This window comes from Lepisosteus oculatus, chromosome 9 (assembly GCF_040954835.1).
Source record: "Lepisosteus oculatus isolate fLepOcu1 chromosome 9, fLepOcu1.hap2, whole genome shotgun sequence".
Taxonomy (NCBI): Eukaryota; Metazoa; Chordata; class Actinopteri; order Semionotiformes; family Lepisosteidae; genus Lepisosteus; species Lepisosteus oculatus.
The window spans coordinates 37,364,407-37,381,831 of NC_090704.1; the positions used below are offsets into that span (position 1 = coordinate 37,364,407).

At 34.6% G+C, this 17,425-nt stretch overlaps 2 protein-coding genes across 2 annotated transcripts; one reads left to right on the forward strand and one right to left on the reverse strand.

Moving 5' to 3' along the window:
* Positions 1-5,257: 5,257 nt before the first annotated feature.
* sco1 (synthesis of cytochrome C oxidase 1) lies at positions 5,258-12,712 on the reverse strand. Its single transcript, XM_006635119.3, has 7 exons — positions 12,515-12,712; positions 12,140-12,259; positions 11,265-11,355; positions 9,623-9,820; positions 8,652-8,744; positions 7,742-7,857; positions 5,258-7,347 (listed from the first exon to the last, which is right to left on the reverse strand). Exons 1-7 carry the CDS (start codon positions 12,677-12,679, stop codon positions 7,213-7,215), a joined length of 918 nt encoding a protein of 305 aa, XP_006635182.3. The 5' UTR covers positions 12,680-12,712; the 3' UTR covers positions 5,258-7,212.
* Positions 12,713-12,787: 75 nt separating this feature from the next.
* Positions 12,788-17,392, forward strand: adprm (ADP-ribose/CDP-alcohol diphosphatase, manganese-dependent). Its single transcript, XM_006635120.3, has 4 exons — positions 12,788-13,087; positions 14,165-14,784; positions 15,371-15,493; positions 15,661-17,392. The coding sequence occupies exons 1-4, from the start codon at positions 13,029-13,031 to the stop codon at positions 15,948-15,950; spliced, it is 1,092 nt and encodes a 363-aa protein (XP_006635183.2). The 5' UTR covers positions 12,788-13,028; the 3' UTR covers positions 15,951-17,392.
* Positions 17,393-17,425: the final 33 nt, after the last annotated feature.

Below are 17,425 nucleotides of genomic sequence, written 5' to 3' on the forward strand. Positions count from 1 at the left end.
TGTGTCTTTCTAAAATATCTGCATAGTGATCTTTTTTTTCTGATGAGTATATTACAATTACAAATGTATGTTAAATATTTTTTATGCTTGCTTGTCATTGATCAGAATTTCTTTGTCAGCTTGCAAAACGGACAAGTAATACAGCAAAAGGTCTTTGTCCTTGGATAACCTATAACTTAAATGTATTCCCTTTACAGATCTAGTGTAAGATAATTGGAAATAATAAAGTAATATTTTCATCCAGAGGTCACACAACGCTGTGAAGAGCTATTTCATGTCCTGCATTTTCTTCAAATGTTTAAAAACAGCAACAGAATATGGCCTACGTCCATTTGTGGCCATTTGTTGGCATTAGTATAAGAAAGTGCCATGTACTGTAACAGATGATATTGCCATTAATAGTTTGAGTTAGAGTGGCACAAGAACCTTTGGGATGAGACAATTCATTCTTTCCATTTCCTTATCCAAAGTGTGACATCGTAAGGGCATCCTTCCACTTGTGCTAACCAGATGTTCTCACAACATTGACGGACAGATACTGCACCTCAATAGCACAGTAACACACCACAACGTCAAAACTGATTTTTCAGCTGCCTTTTAGTGTTGGTGTAAAGCTTTTCCAGAACTCAGATGTTGTTTTTTGCAGAGAAGGATGTATGAACTTTTGGAATGATCAGATAAAATGGGAAATGCTTGACTTCAAAGGATGTCCTATCGGACCTTGAAAAGACAACGTGAGTGTATTACAAATACAATTGATTCAAACACGTACAGATATGTTTCATAACTAATCTTTTTTTTTAAAGATTAGTTATTTAATCTTCAGCAATGCATGTAATATAATGTAAAATCTATTCTACTGTTCATACATAAAATCATGATGTAATAACCATTTTAATGATAACTATAAAATAATTCAAGAGACGTTTCTATGGGCTATTTTTAAAATAATTATTAATACTATTAATATTAATACTATATAATAATTCTATAATAATGTTTGTAGTTAAATATTAAGAGACTGCATTGTGGAGACAGTAGTGAAATAATACAGCTCATTACATATCTTTGAGAAACCCATAGAGGTGATAGGTATTGGTGCATTATTTGCAAAATACTTTTCATGCATCTCATAAGATACAAAACCCTGAAATGTCACCTCATTGCATGGAAAAGGCAACTGCTTTATAATTTTACAGGAATTTTGCTCTATTTTCAAAGAGACTCGGGGGCTGGAATGTTTAAATTATGGGCCATTACCTAAGAATAGTGAAAGTGATATAGGCATATTTATGATATGATTAATTTAATCAAATGGAAAAAGTGAGTTCTTATAAAGCCAGCATTGTACTTTAAATTACTTTTGTTCTATAATTGTGAAGTACAGAACATGCTTGTCTGATTATGAGGCAAAAGAATAAATTTGAGATATAGTAAATTCAGTTGACAGGTAGTTGCGATAATGATCTGTATTTAATCCCTATATTTTGTAGCTGTCCTAAAGTGATTACACATTGTCAGCAACAAAAGATAAAGATCAAAATATCACTATAGAAAAGTAAGATTAATACATACAAAAACTCCCTAGTCTCATTTCTTTCACAAAATGGAAGTTTTGCCCTGCAAAACACATTGTAATTAATCAATTTGTTTTTCATTTAGAGGTCAACAAATCAAAGCATCATCTGCAGCAGTAGCAGGTGGCCAAGGAGGTGACAGGGACTTGATAAAATGAATCTAGAATATGTTGAAATTGTATGAAGGGCTTATACTGGCCCCTGCTGACAAGTTATGGTACAACTTTGGTTCTTAAGTAGGCTTCCTTCTGCCTTTGAAGAGGCTTCACACATTCCCTCTGGGTCAGCTTTCCCATGTAGAAAGCTGCATGTTTCCCTAGCGAAATCAGATCTGTGCTCCAGAACACGTGTTGATTGAAGCTAACTTTTGACCTTTAGAAGGTTAAGAAAAGGTGAGGACTTTTGAAGCTAGCATACAGCAGTGTATCCCAACATTTTTCAGCCTAAGACTTAAATGAAAGCATGTATACTGTATACATCTGCGAGGGTGTCTCTGCTGAAACATTATGTGTTTCATTTTTAGAAAGCTAAATAAGCAGTCCTGACAAACGAGTGGGTAAATCAAAACAAGAAAATAAACCCCAAATAATACAAGCCTAATTAGCAATAAAAGGCAAACAAAAAGCTTCAGATGTGGAGGCTAATAAAAGCAACTATTATTTTTATCATCTTACACAAACCACAGTTTGATCCTTGCTAGCAGAAGATAGTCTCAGTATAACATTAGACATGTAGAACACGAGTCTTGCTTAGTTAAGTCAATTAATGAAAACTATAAATTGTTTAACCTGGCATTTTGTTTTTCTCCAAATGTTCATTTTGGAAAACAGCACAGTGGTGTTTGTTGAGGACGATTTTTATTATCCCAACATAAAATTGTTGGGATAATGCAGGCTTTAAACAAAATTCAATTTTATTTAAAGTCTGCATCAAAAGTAAACTTTGACCAGGCCACCATGTATTTTTTTAGTGAATTGTCTCTGGAACTCGTGCAGCAGGTTGTCAAATTACTGGGTTTCCTATTGTCTTGTTGGAGCAGATCCCATCTCAGTTGTAAATTAAAGTTTTCTTACAGAGACAGATTTAGGATGTTTTTTAAGGTCTTTTATGATGGATAACTAAACACTTCAGTTCAGTTACCTATAAAACAGTTTGGAGTCAGGATGGAAATATTAAAATTATGTGGTCAATTACATAATTAGATTTCACTATGCAACCAACAGCTCTTGTGGAACACAACACAGAGGCCAACAGACTCTATGTATAAGGTTTAATACCTGTTTCTTCTGTTTTCTAGGTCTACCACTGCCACTAAATGTTTACAGATGTTAAATGGTTGGACAGGTTTTAAGGATGGTTACTTCAAATCCTTTTTATGACCCACTTGGCTAATTCAGTGATATCAGTTCCTTCTGCTGTGAAAACCTATTGTTTCAATTAACCACTTTGTTCTAGTATGATTTCTTCTAGTGTAGCTTCCACCACTGTGCTGCAGCATACCACTTGGAAATCCATTTGATTCACAAATCATCATTTAAAGTTTAATGAAATCTGAAATCAGCCTTTATATTTGATGTTATTTCTAACATAACCATGAGATATTAACTTTTATTTATACAGTGCCTTTCCAAACCAAGGCACGTTGTATTTAGTGAAAAAAGAAAGACAAAATACAATGAAAATTATAACACATGCAGGATAAACTAAGCAATAAGACACTGACCCTAGTAAAAGGGTGAGTTTAACGTTTTGATTTGAAAATAATCTAATAATTTGTCTCTCGTAGAGTAAGAGGAAGGACATTCCATAACAAAATAGCAAAAGAAGTCCACAATTTAGTCCAAGTTACTAGCTTCATCTGAATGGAGCCTACGGAAGGGAGTGTAAACATGAAGAAGTTCAGAGATGTATGATGGAGATTATTTATTTAAAGCCTTATAAGTCAGTAACAAGATCTTATATGAAATACGATTATATTAAGACTTTACAGGCAACCAAAATAGAAATTTAAGTGTAGGAGTGATATGCTGACAGGGTCTGATGTGAGTTAGTAGTTCAGCTGCTGGGTATTGGACAGTGCAGCTTACTGAGGAAATAGTAAAGGGGACAAAGAAGCAGAAAGCCTTGATATTATGTATGAATCAAGCACTTGGCATCGGACATTCATAGAAATTGCCTAATGTGGGCAACATTTATAAGGGGAATAAGAAAAAAAACTTTTTTTTTCACATGTGGTCAAAAGACAGGAGAGGAATAACTCCTAGGTTCATGGCTATAGCTGACGTGTGAATGGGGAAACCATCCACCATTTCTGTGAGGTTCTCCAGCTTAAACAGCTGATATTTGCTGCCCACCAGTAATATTTCTATTTTGTCAATGTTAAGCTTCAAGGAATTTGATGTCAACCAGAACTTGATGTCATGTAAAAAAAAGATAAGTGATGAGGAAATAAATCTGAGAATCATCTACGTAACAGTGAAACTGAAGACCATGTTTGCGTAGAATCTGACCGAGAGAAAGCATACAAATAATAAAAAGCAATGGGCACAAGACTGAACCCTGTTTGCACACTGTGATTGAGTGAGGTTATGAGGGATTTATTTTAATAAAATATTTATTTTATTACCAAGGGAAACAACAGTTTTGCCTGCTGGTCAGATGAGAGCAGGACCAGTTAAAAACACTACCATTGATAGACAAGAACATTCCATGTTTTTCTCAACACAATTCCCTAAAACCAAAGATTATTTAAAATGTACATTTTCTGCTGCACACAATACTTTTTTCTTATGGGTTCTTCTAGAACCGGCAGAATACCTTAACACACATTTTTTTGGGATAAATTCTGTTTTTTTTTTTCTTTTTAAAATGCATTTCCCAGCTGTTGGCCTGATATAAACAGGAATACAGGAGATCCTAAATAAGACCACTGAAGAACTTCAGCCAAGAGACCTCTTCATGGCTTTCACTCATCTCTTCTGACTAGTCTGGGTATCACTCTTCCTACAAAGCACGGAACATGTCTCAGAAATGAGACAGATGCTTTTCAAAGATATCTTGTGGAGGCTATCCACATTCCCAGGAGGTCGTCTTTCCTCTGGAGAATGTAGCAGGTGTCACCAGTGTAAGTGGATCTTCAGTCTGGGAGACTGCTGTCTAAACCATGTTTAGTACAAGATAAGGTCATTGGTCAAGGTGAAGCGCTTCTTCTATTATATCCAATAGCAGCTCAGCAACTGTTTCTTTACATTCTGGAAGCAGGTACAAATATTACCTCTGTTCCATCCAATACAACACCATATGTTATTGCGAGCATTGCAAACAAAACATATTTTTGTATTGTTATCTCGCATAAAAATGTTATCTCGCATTATGAAATATATTAAATTGGCAGCAATGCACTAATAAAATGCATGACTTGATCTGTATATTTAACAGACTGTTTGAGAAAGTATTTAGGAGATACAGCTTAGTAAAGGGTCTCATTTTGTCCTTGTGAATTACTTCAGCCTGGTGTTATTTTTAAGTTAGTTCAATCTAACTGACTATCCATATCTGTGATGTGCTATAATGGGAGTTTTACAAATATCTGTGGCTTTCCCAAAACATTGGATATTTTTTGCATATTTGCAGAATGTTGCTATTTAGACTTAAAACAGACAAGTAAATGCAAAAACACCTGCTTGCTATTAATTTATTTATACTTGTTTTGTATGAATGTACTTTGGGTATCCGTTAACACTGGGTGTCATTACTTTTACAGAACAAAACACATATTGGCCCTTATCTATAATACATAAGAAGCAGAATATGCAGGACTGATATAGAACCTGGAAATCTTAAGACACATGTTTTACTTCACAAGAAGTGTTAAGAGACAGACCCTCCCTTCTACAGCCATAGAACACTGTGAGAAAGAGCAGCTGATGAGCATGTGGGTGCCTTGGAATGCTGGGGAAAATCACCCAACACCTGTTATTCAAGCATCACTCTATTAATGTTTCGTGAATGCATCACTGTTATTTAGAAGCACTTCATGGCCATATGCGAAGTAGTTGATTTTAATTTTGGCCTGACTTTATATTAAGGACACTGGACACTGTGACTATTACTAGTTTTGGAATTGTAGCGATTATTTTGTGAATAATGTACTGTAACTAGTCAGTATATTTCATTCATTTTGATACAAATTTATCATGGGATAGAAATGGAAAAAGTCATGTGAAAATACCCTGCAAAAAACATCACAAAAGAAGTGATGCAATGTTTTTTTTTTTTCATTTTTTCTAACAAAAAGATACATTCAATTAAATTGCAATAGTGTGCATTACAGTGCTTATAAGATTCTGACAGTTGGTAAGAACAGTCTCCAGTGAAAACTGGAATCTGAACATTCATACAAAAGTCACTAGGCAATGGCTTTCAAAACATTTGTGATACAATTTGGTACTTATTGCCAATGTTTTTAAGATACTCTTGTATTATGCTTTTATTTCCTAGCAGCTCACCTGTGTTACTTAAGAACAGATTTTAATATTTTCTTTACTCATCCCAGACATTGTCTTTGTAACCGTATAGTAAAGGAAAATATTAAAATATGGGTTTATATAAGGAAGCCGTTATTTAAAATTAAAATCCAAATGAAACTCAAACTAGCCAAGTGGGATACCATATAATTAAAAGACGCCTAACATTTTAACTTATTTTTGTCACGTTGCATTGATAAGAGGATCCTCTAAGTGATTTAAATCACTATTACTATCCGCCCACCATACAGGACTATTACACTTTCTTTCACGTGTTATTTTTACATACACACCTCTAAAAGGCCATAAAAGCCTATTTAGTTTTGAAAAGATGCTACAGAACACTTAACATGTGATTGACATTATATCCCTAATCTGTTTAGTGACAGATGCAGACTTATTGAGGCTTATGTGTAAATGTCACTCGTTTCAAATTATTAACGTTCTAAATAAAGCTCAATTGAATCAGGATTGCTGGTAATAATTATAACCGTTTGCTTTGCTCCTTGTTCAGTATTCATGCACTAGGATAACAACAAATCAGCAGTTTTACAAAGTGCTGAATTGATTTTTGACTTCTATTACTAGGTTACTCGAATAATTGGATCAACCCCTCCTATCCCTTTTCTATTATTGCTAGTGTTAAGACCATTATTACATTAAAAATCATACCAAAAGAACATTTTTTCTTAATGTTGACTTTAGAGATGGATGATTTATACTTTTTGCTTTACAGAGTACAAAGAGACAGAGGACACATTTAAAAAATAATAATATATTGACACAGAGCATGTTTTTTATAATGACAACAAGATTGTTTTTTTCTAAATCTTTTCAGTGAAACAATATGAAAATAATTTCCCTAATTTAGGTAAAGGAGTGTTTAACCAAGCTGAACTTTCATTCGATAAGCACTGTAAGCATCCAAATCCTCTATGAAATTAAATATATAGTATATTTAATATATAGTATACTATATGCACCTATCACAAATGTATATCTGTCCCAACCCAGCAGTCAGTTAAACCATCATGTTGCATGTGTCAGTAGTTCTTAGGTAGAAGATTCCTATAGTAAGACCTGGGTGTATCTAATTGGAGATACAAATCCTATTTTTTGTGTTTGTACTTTCTCATGTGTGATGCTACTGTAGCCGCAATCTCTGTGTTCTTCTTGTTCTGGCCAAAATAGTCAATGAAGTCACCATTAGGGCCAACAAGGTACATGATAATGGTATGGTCCACCTAAAAATAAAAAAGTGAATTGTGTTAACAATGAAACAAATATTACAAAGTTATTAGTCTGCGAATTCCCTGTTTCATTTTAGTATTCATACTATACTTAAATCTGTCCAGCCATTGCAATATAGTATATCTTAATGATTAATTAACCTAGATATTTTTTTTGTCTTTTTATATTGGTTTGTGAGTTATCAGAAGTACTGTTAGAAGGCAATAATCAGAAATACATTTTTACTGACAATGAACTGTAAAACCGTATGACATTCTGTGAATGTTTAATGTCCATAAGCCTTTCAATACCCAGAACCTTCATAATATGGCACTTTTGCTTAAGCTCTGTGGCTGAGTTGAGAATGTTTGTATAAATGAGCCAGCTTTACATCTGAAGAGAACTTACAATGTAATCATTGTCTTCATCTTTTGGTCCTTGACTGTAATAAACTCTATAGGCCCTGGACACTTTCTCCACCTGTTCATTTGTTCCAGTCAGTCCAATCAGCTTTGGAGAAAATTCTGAAAGATGTAAATATATAAAACAAAGGACTGTGAACAATTATTCTTTCAATGTTCCTGTTTTACAGAAATAATGCTATGTAATGCAAGACATGGAACTGTATATTAAAAAATATTTAGAAGTGGTATTGATCAATTGATTAAAAAATGCATATTAACATGATAGCCCACCAATGAATTACGTCTGCTGTTAACTATGGGTAAAACCAGAGTGTGTCTAAATTTAAGAACATGTACTCGCAAAGATAGCACATCCTGAGAAGGAACATTAAACATAGAATGAGAGTAACTATAGAGACTTCACAAGTATAGAAAAACAAGTATCTATAAATTATACAGTATTATATATATTATTATAAATGTAAAAGGAGATAACATAAGAGGGAAAGCAAAATTGAAGCAACAGTGCAGACATATGTGTGCCACACTGATGAATCCCAAAAGGGGTAAAACTGCATTGCACCTGCTGTCTTGAGTCTCTTGACTGTCTTATGTGTTCTCAATTTGTTTTTCAACCGTCTTAAAATTTGAAAATAAAAAGGGTATGACCTACAACAGGGTCATCCAACTCACATCCTAGGAAACTGGTGTGTCTTCAGTTTTGCTTTCCAACTCAGCTCTTCTCTAAAACAGTTTGATATTGGCTTAAATGGGCCAGTGAACCATCTTCTCCCAGATCTTCCAATTATTACAGCTTTAAAGAAAGCCAAGCTCTGCAAACACAATGGCAATGGACCATCCCGCATGATGACCATTATAATCCATAATCAAATTGAATAAACAGAAACACTTGCCCTTTACATATCTTGATATTGCTTCAGGTGTATCCCTTTCTGGATCAATCGTGATGAAGAGGGGAGTTAAATTTGGAAGTGTGGGTATTCTATCTGGAAAAAGACAAAAATGAATCAATTCTCTCAACTTAAATGGAAACACAGGTCTGCCCCTTTAAAAGTACAGGGAGCAACATGAAGAATGGATATCTAATGCCATCTAGTGACGCAGCAATGAATTTTTTTTCAAGGTTGAGTTTCATCAAAGCACTCACTTAAACTTTCAGCTACACAGTTAATTTGCTTGTATTGTATAGCCTTTTTTTCCATCTTCTAAAAGTTATGACTCCTTATTAATTTTATGAGTAACAATATCAAACAGCACAATTAAATTAACCAGCTTTAACTGCATACATCTCAATATACTTTCTTTCATCACTGAATATATTGTTTACAGTATATTGTGTACAAAACAACTTTTACAAATATAATAATAGATTTACATAACATTCTGAACATTCTTAAAAAGCAAACATTTTTATCAATGATCAATGATGTCTACCAAAGCTAAAGCATAAATTACTTTACAGTGCTCTAAAATCTTCTGATAATCTTTAATTCTCCCAGAAAAACAACCTGAGCTAAACCACCAATCAGACAAATGAAACTACTTAAAAGCATGGCCTGAATCAAAACCAAATATATTTATCCACCTCTCCAGTTGTAAATTGCAGAATTGCCTGGTGGACACTTTTGGTTATATAGAGATATCTTGATTTTAAGCAATGGAAATTTGCTAACACATATTAGATCTGGCTTTTTTTTTTAATTTGGGTCATTTTCTTTGTAATGAGGCCTAAATCAATAGAGAAAACCTCTCTAAGCCTTTGAAACCTAAGGAACATTTGCTAAAGTCCCTCCTTCATGTAGACCAAACTAGAAAAAAGCTCACAAAGTCTTGGAATCTTTAAAGCTTCCTTGCACTGTTTTACCTATTTCATCAACCACTTCAATCATCTTCTCTAGCTCATCAGGGCAGATGTCTGGGCAGTGGGTGAAGCCAAAGTAAATGAGAATCCACTGGCCAAAGAAATCTTCACTATTCTTTGGCTTCTGGTTGTGGTCAATGAGGGAGAAGGGACCTCCAAGAGCTGGTTTTCCCAAAGATTTTGTCCTTTCCCGTTCAATCACTGTAGAGAACAACAACAATCACCAGTTAATTTCTCGGACTATCTACCCAACCATTTTTGGACTGATTCGTCCAATTCATGCAAGAGTCGAAGCTTATCCTGGCAAGCAGTTGGAGTAAGGTAGGATACACCCTGGACAGAACACCAGTGCTTTGCAGGGCACATACAGACACAGGCACACACACTCACACCTAAGGCCAATTTTCCCAGAAGCCAATTAACCTGTATGTCTTTAGACTGTAAGAGGAAACCAGAGCACAAAGAAGAAAACCCATGTGAATAAGGGGAGAACACACAAACTCCACACATATAGACCCCAGGTCCAGAATTGAACCCAGCACTACGAGACAGTAATGCTAACCACTGTGGCACTGTGCTGACATTTTCTCAACTAAACCTAAGTAAATCAGTAAACACCAATTTTACAACATGATACATGTCTATTATGGTCATTCTCTGATTCAATACTCATCAATGGTGCATCACGTGAAACCCTCCTAGGCTTCACTGTCATTAAAGGAGATAGTAATATAAATGATTATATTATATATATATATTATATAATATATTATAATATATAATAACCAGCCATTTTGCATAAAATGACTTTCAAATAAATGTTTTGTTTAATTCCCACATAATACTAAAAATGTATCCTTGTTCATCAAAGGGAGAAATAATCTCATTGTTTTTGTTTTCATGATAAAACATGAATTTAAAGATTTACTTAAAATTGAAGAAAACAATTTGTGGGTAAAATATTAAACGCCACTTGTAGAACCCTCATATTATCATGCATCGCTGGAAATGAGAGAAAAGCCTGTCATGAATTGAATTTAAATGAACTGGACTGAATTAAACTTTACTGCCCCCAAAGCAAATTTGTCTTTCACATCAAGAGCTCATAAACATAAAACAAATATAACAATAATACATTACAACAACTGTACAATACCAAAACAACATTTAACCACTTTGTTCAATCACAAATCAATCCAATACCATAAGAATAAAAACAAACAATTTGCTGGTAAAGTGTCTAAAACAACAACAATAAAATCCCTACCTGCAAACAGTCTTTTCATTGCTCAACAATTGAATTCTTTTTGGTATGAATGAAGTAAATGCTTACTCTCCCAGAGGGTAGGAGAGTATATTCTAAAAAGAGTGGACGAGAGGGATCATCTATGATTTTAGATGCAAGATTAATAATATGTCACTCTGTTAGACATGTTATTGAGTCCAAGGATGTGCTGGTAATCTTGTTCTGAAGGTACAAAGCACCTCTCCAACCCTGAACACAAAAGGTTAGAATGCTCAGAATCTCATTAAAATTAAGTAAAATATACAGAATTTCACTTACATATATTGCACTACGCCCTACTTTTGTGTGGCTTGTCATGTCTGTGCAGTAAAAAAAAAAGATATTCTAATTTTGACTTACTTTCCTCTTTTTCTTTTTTGAAGTATTTCATTCCAGCCAGAAGCACTCCACCAGATGCAAACGTTACTGCTAAAGATTTCCATGTAACAGGCTACTGGAAAGAAACAAGTTTATTTTTTGACATCAAGAACACTGCATTGATTTAAACATGACCCATCCAAATTAATTTTCTTTAAAGTTTCATCAGGAAAAGATGTAACAGGAGCCACAATATGTATCTTATTTAAAAGTCCACTTCACATGTTTTCATATGGGATAAGGTCACTTAAGTTGCAATATGCTAATGAATGTGTTAGCAAAAGTAAATACCCATCAACAGAATATCACACTGCATCATTAAAAAGCCCAATTGTTTAAAACGTATTTGATTTTATATCAATTTGATCTAAAATCAAATACGTTGATCTGTTGATTCCATCCTTCCATCCATTACTGCTTTACAGGTTGTGGGACAGCTGGAGCCTATCCCGGCAAGCAATGAGTATGAGGAACACCAGTGCACGGAATGGCATGAAAGACACACTCACACCACAGCCAATTTTCACAGAAGCCATTTAACAGACCAGTAGGCCTTTGGACTGTGGGGGCAAACCCCCATAAACAAGGGGAGAACATGCAGATAGAACCCTAGGAATCGAACCTAGGGCCCCAGCACTGCAAGTCATCAATGCTAACTACTGCGCCACTGTGCCACCCTTTGAGTTGATACCAAATAGTTCATTTCAAATATGTAGCAGCATAATTTAGTAATATCTGTCCCTGATGACGTTACAAGACTTCAAAGAAAGACGTATTAAAGACTTGAAAACACCCTGAAAAAAGGTCAATTAATCAGAACTGAACATAATATAAATAAGTATATAATAAGCTCTTACCCCAGACTTTTTGTTTGATTTATCTCCTGATTGGGGAGGTGGAGGCATAGACGTGAATGTACGCGAACATTGTAGGGATTTAAGTTCTGTCTTGCGCGCGGGAGTGCGGATAAATGTCACCTACACCAAAAGGAACAATTTATTTTTAAAAGAAAATTACACTGCATATATTCGCAAACATAAATCTTACCAGATTGTGCAGCGGTAACCAAGGCACGTATCATGAAATGAAACTGTACATAATGTACTTCGGGGATTTGAAATGGTCTCGTTAGTCAGAAACTAAAACTTATATAAGTTAACTAAGAGACACTGTTAAATTGTTTGCATTGCTTATAGATCATTATTTTGTTATAGCCCCAAAACCTGACATACCGATTTATGGAATCCCTGTAACGAAAAGGCAGGCAAGACGTTCTTCCTTGTTGCACACTGAAACGTGTACAGAATATGAGTGTGAGAACCCGTCTGTAAAACACACTTATTTAACCATCGCAACTGCGAAGACAGGTGAGTGCTACCTGACACAAGCAACGCCATGATACTGTTCTGACCTTCCTGTACTTTTCCTGTGTAGGACGGAAATACTACCGTCAGTCAGTAGTGACAGTAGTAAAAAGCAAACTACTTAATAAATCGTTCCGCCCCGTTTCTTCACGGTGTCTTTTTTTTATTACACAAATTAAAATACTGTAAATATTGTTGTGTAATTTTCGGAAGCATCAATAGCGGTAGATTAGAGGAGAACATGAAAATGTGTAGTGTACATAAAAAGAAAAGAAACCTTAGAGATAAGCTCTCTTAAAGGAAGTCGCGTCATCCTGAATGTGATGTTGTAATTTAAATGCTGTTTAGGGGGAAAACAAAACAATAAATTCACTGTAAATTCATGTTTAAATTTAAATGGCAATTCCGTAATAGATCCGTAAACGAAGGCCGATTTTTCAGGTAAGTCCAGAAAAGTTTTAAAATATAACTGAATCATGATCGTATTGTATGTGATCTGACAGGGTGAAAATACCTGTGCAGTTAAAAATATACAGGCTAACTAATAATGTTAGTAACACGGGTTGTGCCATGGACCTGTTTTTTTAAGTGGCCTTAAAAAGATCACACTCGCCAGTATTAAGAAATACAGTATTTTAAAAGAAATGCGTCAGCAATGTAATTTAGATACAGGTTTGATACCAAAATTTCCTAGTGGTAGCAAAATATAGTATACATAACCAAGTTTTCTCCTGTTTAGGTGTTTATTTTCCAACCCCACTGCTGCCTTCAAACATACTTCAAACATTTAAGCGATCCTAGCTGTGAAATAATTATAGAAGTAGGGAAGTGGAGTTTACGACGCTAAAGTTCGCTTCTTATTCGCGTTTTACGTTCCATCTTAAATGCTGCTGTGATGTTCGATGATCTTCTGTCAAACTTTACCATTTTAACAAGCAGGAAATTAAAACTCTAAGCTTCAAAGTAAGACCCTGTTCTTAATCGGATAATATTTCCTGTATATTCTCTCATTTAGAAATCTGTTCTGCAGCACATTTCAATTCGAGTAAATAATACTTGTGATAGAAATGAAACATTTTATTTACGCATAGTGAAATTAATTAAGGAGAAGCACATGCTTTGATACAAAGAGAACAAAGATTTGGCCATGAGCAGGACCAAATTTATAAAATAAGTATTGTTACGTCAACGCAATATACTGTACAGTATTTTAAACGGGCAAGGGACGACTAGCTCGTACAAAAGACGTTTTAACGACGAAAAATGTTATTCTTTGATTTACATGATTCATTGTTTTTTATCTACCCTATGGTGATTAGGGTCACACTATTCAGGTAGGCATTTCATGACTAATGCCTTATTTATCAGGAGATACTTTTTATAATATATAATAATATATAAAAATAATTTTATATAAATAATTTTATAATATTGCATATTATATCTGAGTAATGTATAATGTACCAATTATATGCTCTCTAAAGGCACCAAACATGGGGATTTCTTTTATTTTTATAGACTGTGGACAACAAGTGGTAGATTACCAAACAACATAAGCACAAAAATGGATGACGGCAAACAACCCTTGTTTACTTTTGGAGTGATTGCAGATATCCAATATGCTGATATTGGAGATGGCTTCAACTTTCTTCACACTAGGAAACGGTATTACAGAAACAGCCTCACCTTACTGCGTAGAGCCAGTCAAAAGTGGAGGTCAGAAGCTGTCCAGCCTAGCTTTATTCTCCAACTTGGGGACATCATTGATGGGTTCAACAAACAGCATGATGCATCAGAAAAGGCTCTTCAGACGGTCATAAATGAGCTTCAGCAATGCAATATTGAAATTCATCACATATGGGGCAACCATGAGTTTTATAACTTCAGCAGAGATGATCTAATGAACTCTGTGTTGAACAGCAAAACCTTGGAAGATGCATCTAATAAACAAATTGTGGAAAACAGTACGGAGCCAAGCTATTCATATCACTTCAGCCCTGCTCCGAATTTCCGATTTGTGCTGCTTGATGCCTATGATCTAAGTCTTCTGGGAAGAAAAGAACCAAGTCAAAAGTATGGCCAGTCACTTCAGATAATACAAGAACACAACAAAAATGAAAATCTCAACCATCCACCAGGTAATCGAGTTCACTTCCCTTATATTACTGTTTTAAGTCAATGTTTTTGGATGCATACTTAAATGTGAGGAGTTTCACATGGAAATGCAACAAATAGAACCTATTGCACTAATTAGAATGTAATTGGAAGCACTGAAACGTACCTCGCAGAGGAGTTGATGATGATTAGAATATTAGTGGATATGCAGCTTTCAGGAGAGATGGAAAAGATGGTAAAGCTGGAGGTGAAGAATTTTGCCATGGAAGCTAAAATAAATAAAAAGGGTAAATGACAGGATTATAGGAGCAAAAGAACAGTACAGAGCAAAATAAAGGATATCTGAGGAACGTTTTAGATAAAGGAGAAAAGGTTGAATTGACTTTCACTTACAGCAGGTCAGGTGTTTAGTAAAGAAAAAAATATCAATATGCCACAAGATGAGAAAAGGAATGGTTCAATAGATATTATTTTATCATCCTGCATAAGTATTGTATTTTCAAGGTTGGCCAATGAATTGTTAGAAACTGTAAAATAAGTAATACATGTTTGTTTTTACTGAAGTACAGTGTGTATTTGTCCTCATATTGTTATTTTCTCTTGCCGTAGGGTATGCAGGAATGGAGGCACGGTTTGTTCAGTTCAATGGAGGATTTAGTAAAGCCCAGCTTGAATGGCTTGATAAAGTTCTCACCTTCTCAGACAACAACATGGAAAAAGTTACAGTCATTAGTAAGTGTAACTATCAACCTGCATGCTTTAGTGTGAAGCAAATTAAAGTGGTGCACAGTCAGATGCTGCCTCTGTTGGATAATTTTGTCTTCTGGACTGAGGTTTCTAATGTTCAGAAATGTTTCTTACAATCCAAAATTCAATTACACTTTTGTTTTTACATACAGGTCATCTACCGATACATCCAGGGGCTACCGACCCCATCTGTCTGGCATGGAACTATGAGGAAGTTCTTTCCATCTTGCATTCTCACAAAAGTGTCGTGTGCTTCATGGCTGGGCATGACCATGATGGTGGCTACTTCCTAGATGAATCTGGAGTGCACCATCTTACTTTTGAAGGGGTGATTGAAACACCACCAGACAGTGATGCTTTCGGCACAGTGTACGTATATGAAGACAGAATGATTTTAAAGGGGAATGGGAGGGTTTTAAAGAGAGTTCTTATGTACCCATGACTGCAGTTCACTCATAAAGCATCATGTTTCTATCTTCTGCTGTTAAGTCATAATTCAGATGGTATTATTCTGAAAAAGAAGATTCATTTGCAATGAAAAAGGAACAGTTGACTAATGAGCATAATGAAGAGCAAAGACAATGTAGGACTGAAACAAGGACTCCTAGATCTGCAGTACAGTACAACATGATCTCAAGCAACTAATTGTCTCTGCCTGCAGGGTACAATTCACTTTGTGAATGGATTAAGTTTCAGGAAAATGAAAAATGCTGTATACAAAAATAATAGATTAAACTGCTATGTTGTCAACTAGTTATACATATTCCTACATGGGACTAATCAGATCTAGTCCTCTTTCATCGTTGTTATTATGGGAAGGTTATCAACCACAATCTGTCAACTGAATTTTTTAGTGTAGTTTAGGAAAGCCTCTACCGTGCTTCTTAGCGGCCTCTTGTGGTGAATAAAGGTTTCTATTGAATCAAAAATAAACACAATTGCTAATGCCCTGCAGACTATCACAGAGTTTACATTATTATTTCATTAGGATGCAGATGTTTTATATTTTCTATTTATAGTGAAGATAGAAAAAAAGTTTTATTTAATTTATTTTACTTTAATTTTCCTCTAAATACTGTGGAATTGTGTTCATGTGGTTAAGTGGAAAATAAAGTTTTAAAGTGAATAATATGAGAACATATAATCTGTTTCCTTTACTTTTTTATTACAGACAAAACAGATTTTAGCAAATGATTGTTACTGACAATACATCAGAATGTCTAACATAAAAATCTCCCCATTCTATGGGGCTGATTGCTAGGCTGGAAACTACATGGTTGGTTTGGCTATCAGTGTGCTTTTTATGAATTATTTATTTATTAAATAATGCAATATTTTATGAATACTGCAACATGTTGGTTTACATGTTATTTTGGAACCTGAAGAAATCATAAAAAGCTTTTAACTTCACAAAACAAAACTGCTATTATTGTTGTTGTTCAAATTTGTATAATCACTTTAAATTCTTTCAGAAACACTTTTAATGTTTGCTTGATTAAAAAAAGAATAAGTGTCTGTTCATGGTTAACCTAAACTTATGTAATGCCACCTTTCTGCTCGTGGTATTTACTTATTTCTGATTTTAAACTGGTAGGCTTAGATCAGGGGTCTGAAACTGATCCTGAAGAAACCCAGCTGAGTTGGAAATATACGTAGCCTGTAAATAGTACATTTCTAAATGCAGTCACTTGTACATTTAAGAATGAGCATATAGTCTTATTTTCATTTTGATATGTCTTTGTCTGAAAAATTAGTTCTTGTTAATTTTGATATGATTCCCAGCAGTTTAGCAAATCAAGACAAGTAACTTGGGAAAAACAAAATTAATATGTCATGTTTGTTTTTCTTCTGATGCTTTTGTTATTAAATGATAGTGCATGGATACTTAAGGCATGTTATTTGTCTCAAGTCACCCTT

Coding starts and splice junctions, on each gene's coding strand:
- sco1 (XM_006635119.3), bottom strand. CDS start 12,679: ATGGCGTTGCTTGTGTCAGGTAGCACTCACCTGTCTTCGCAGTTGCGA. Junction 12,260..12,514: donor TACAGGGATTCCATAAATCG/GTATGTCAGGTT, acceptor CTTTTGGTGTAG/GTGACATTTATCCGCACTCC. Junction 9,821..11,264: donor CAAAAAAGAAAAAGAGGAAA/GTAAGTCAAAAT, acceptor TGTTCTCTACAG/TGATTGAACGGGAAAGGACA.
- adprm (XM_006635120.3), top strand. CDS start 13,029: ATGTTTAAATTTAAATGGCAATTCCGTAATAGATCCGTAAACGAAGGC. Junction 14,785..15,370: donor AAATCTCAACCATCCACCAG/GTAATCGAGTTC, acceptor CTCTTGCCGTAG/GGTATGCAGGAATGGAGGCA. Junction 15,494..15,660: donor GGAAAAAGTTACAGTCATTA/GTAAGTGTAACT, acceptor TTTTACATACAG/GTCATCTACCGATACATCCA.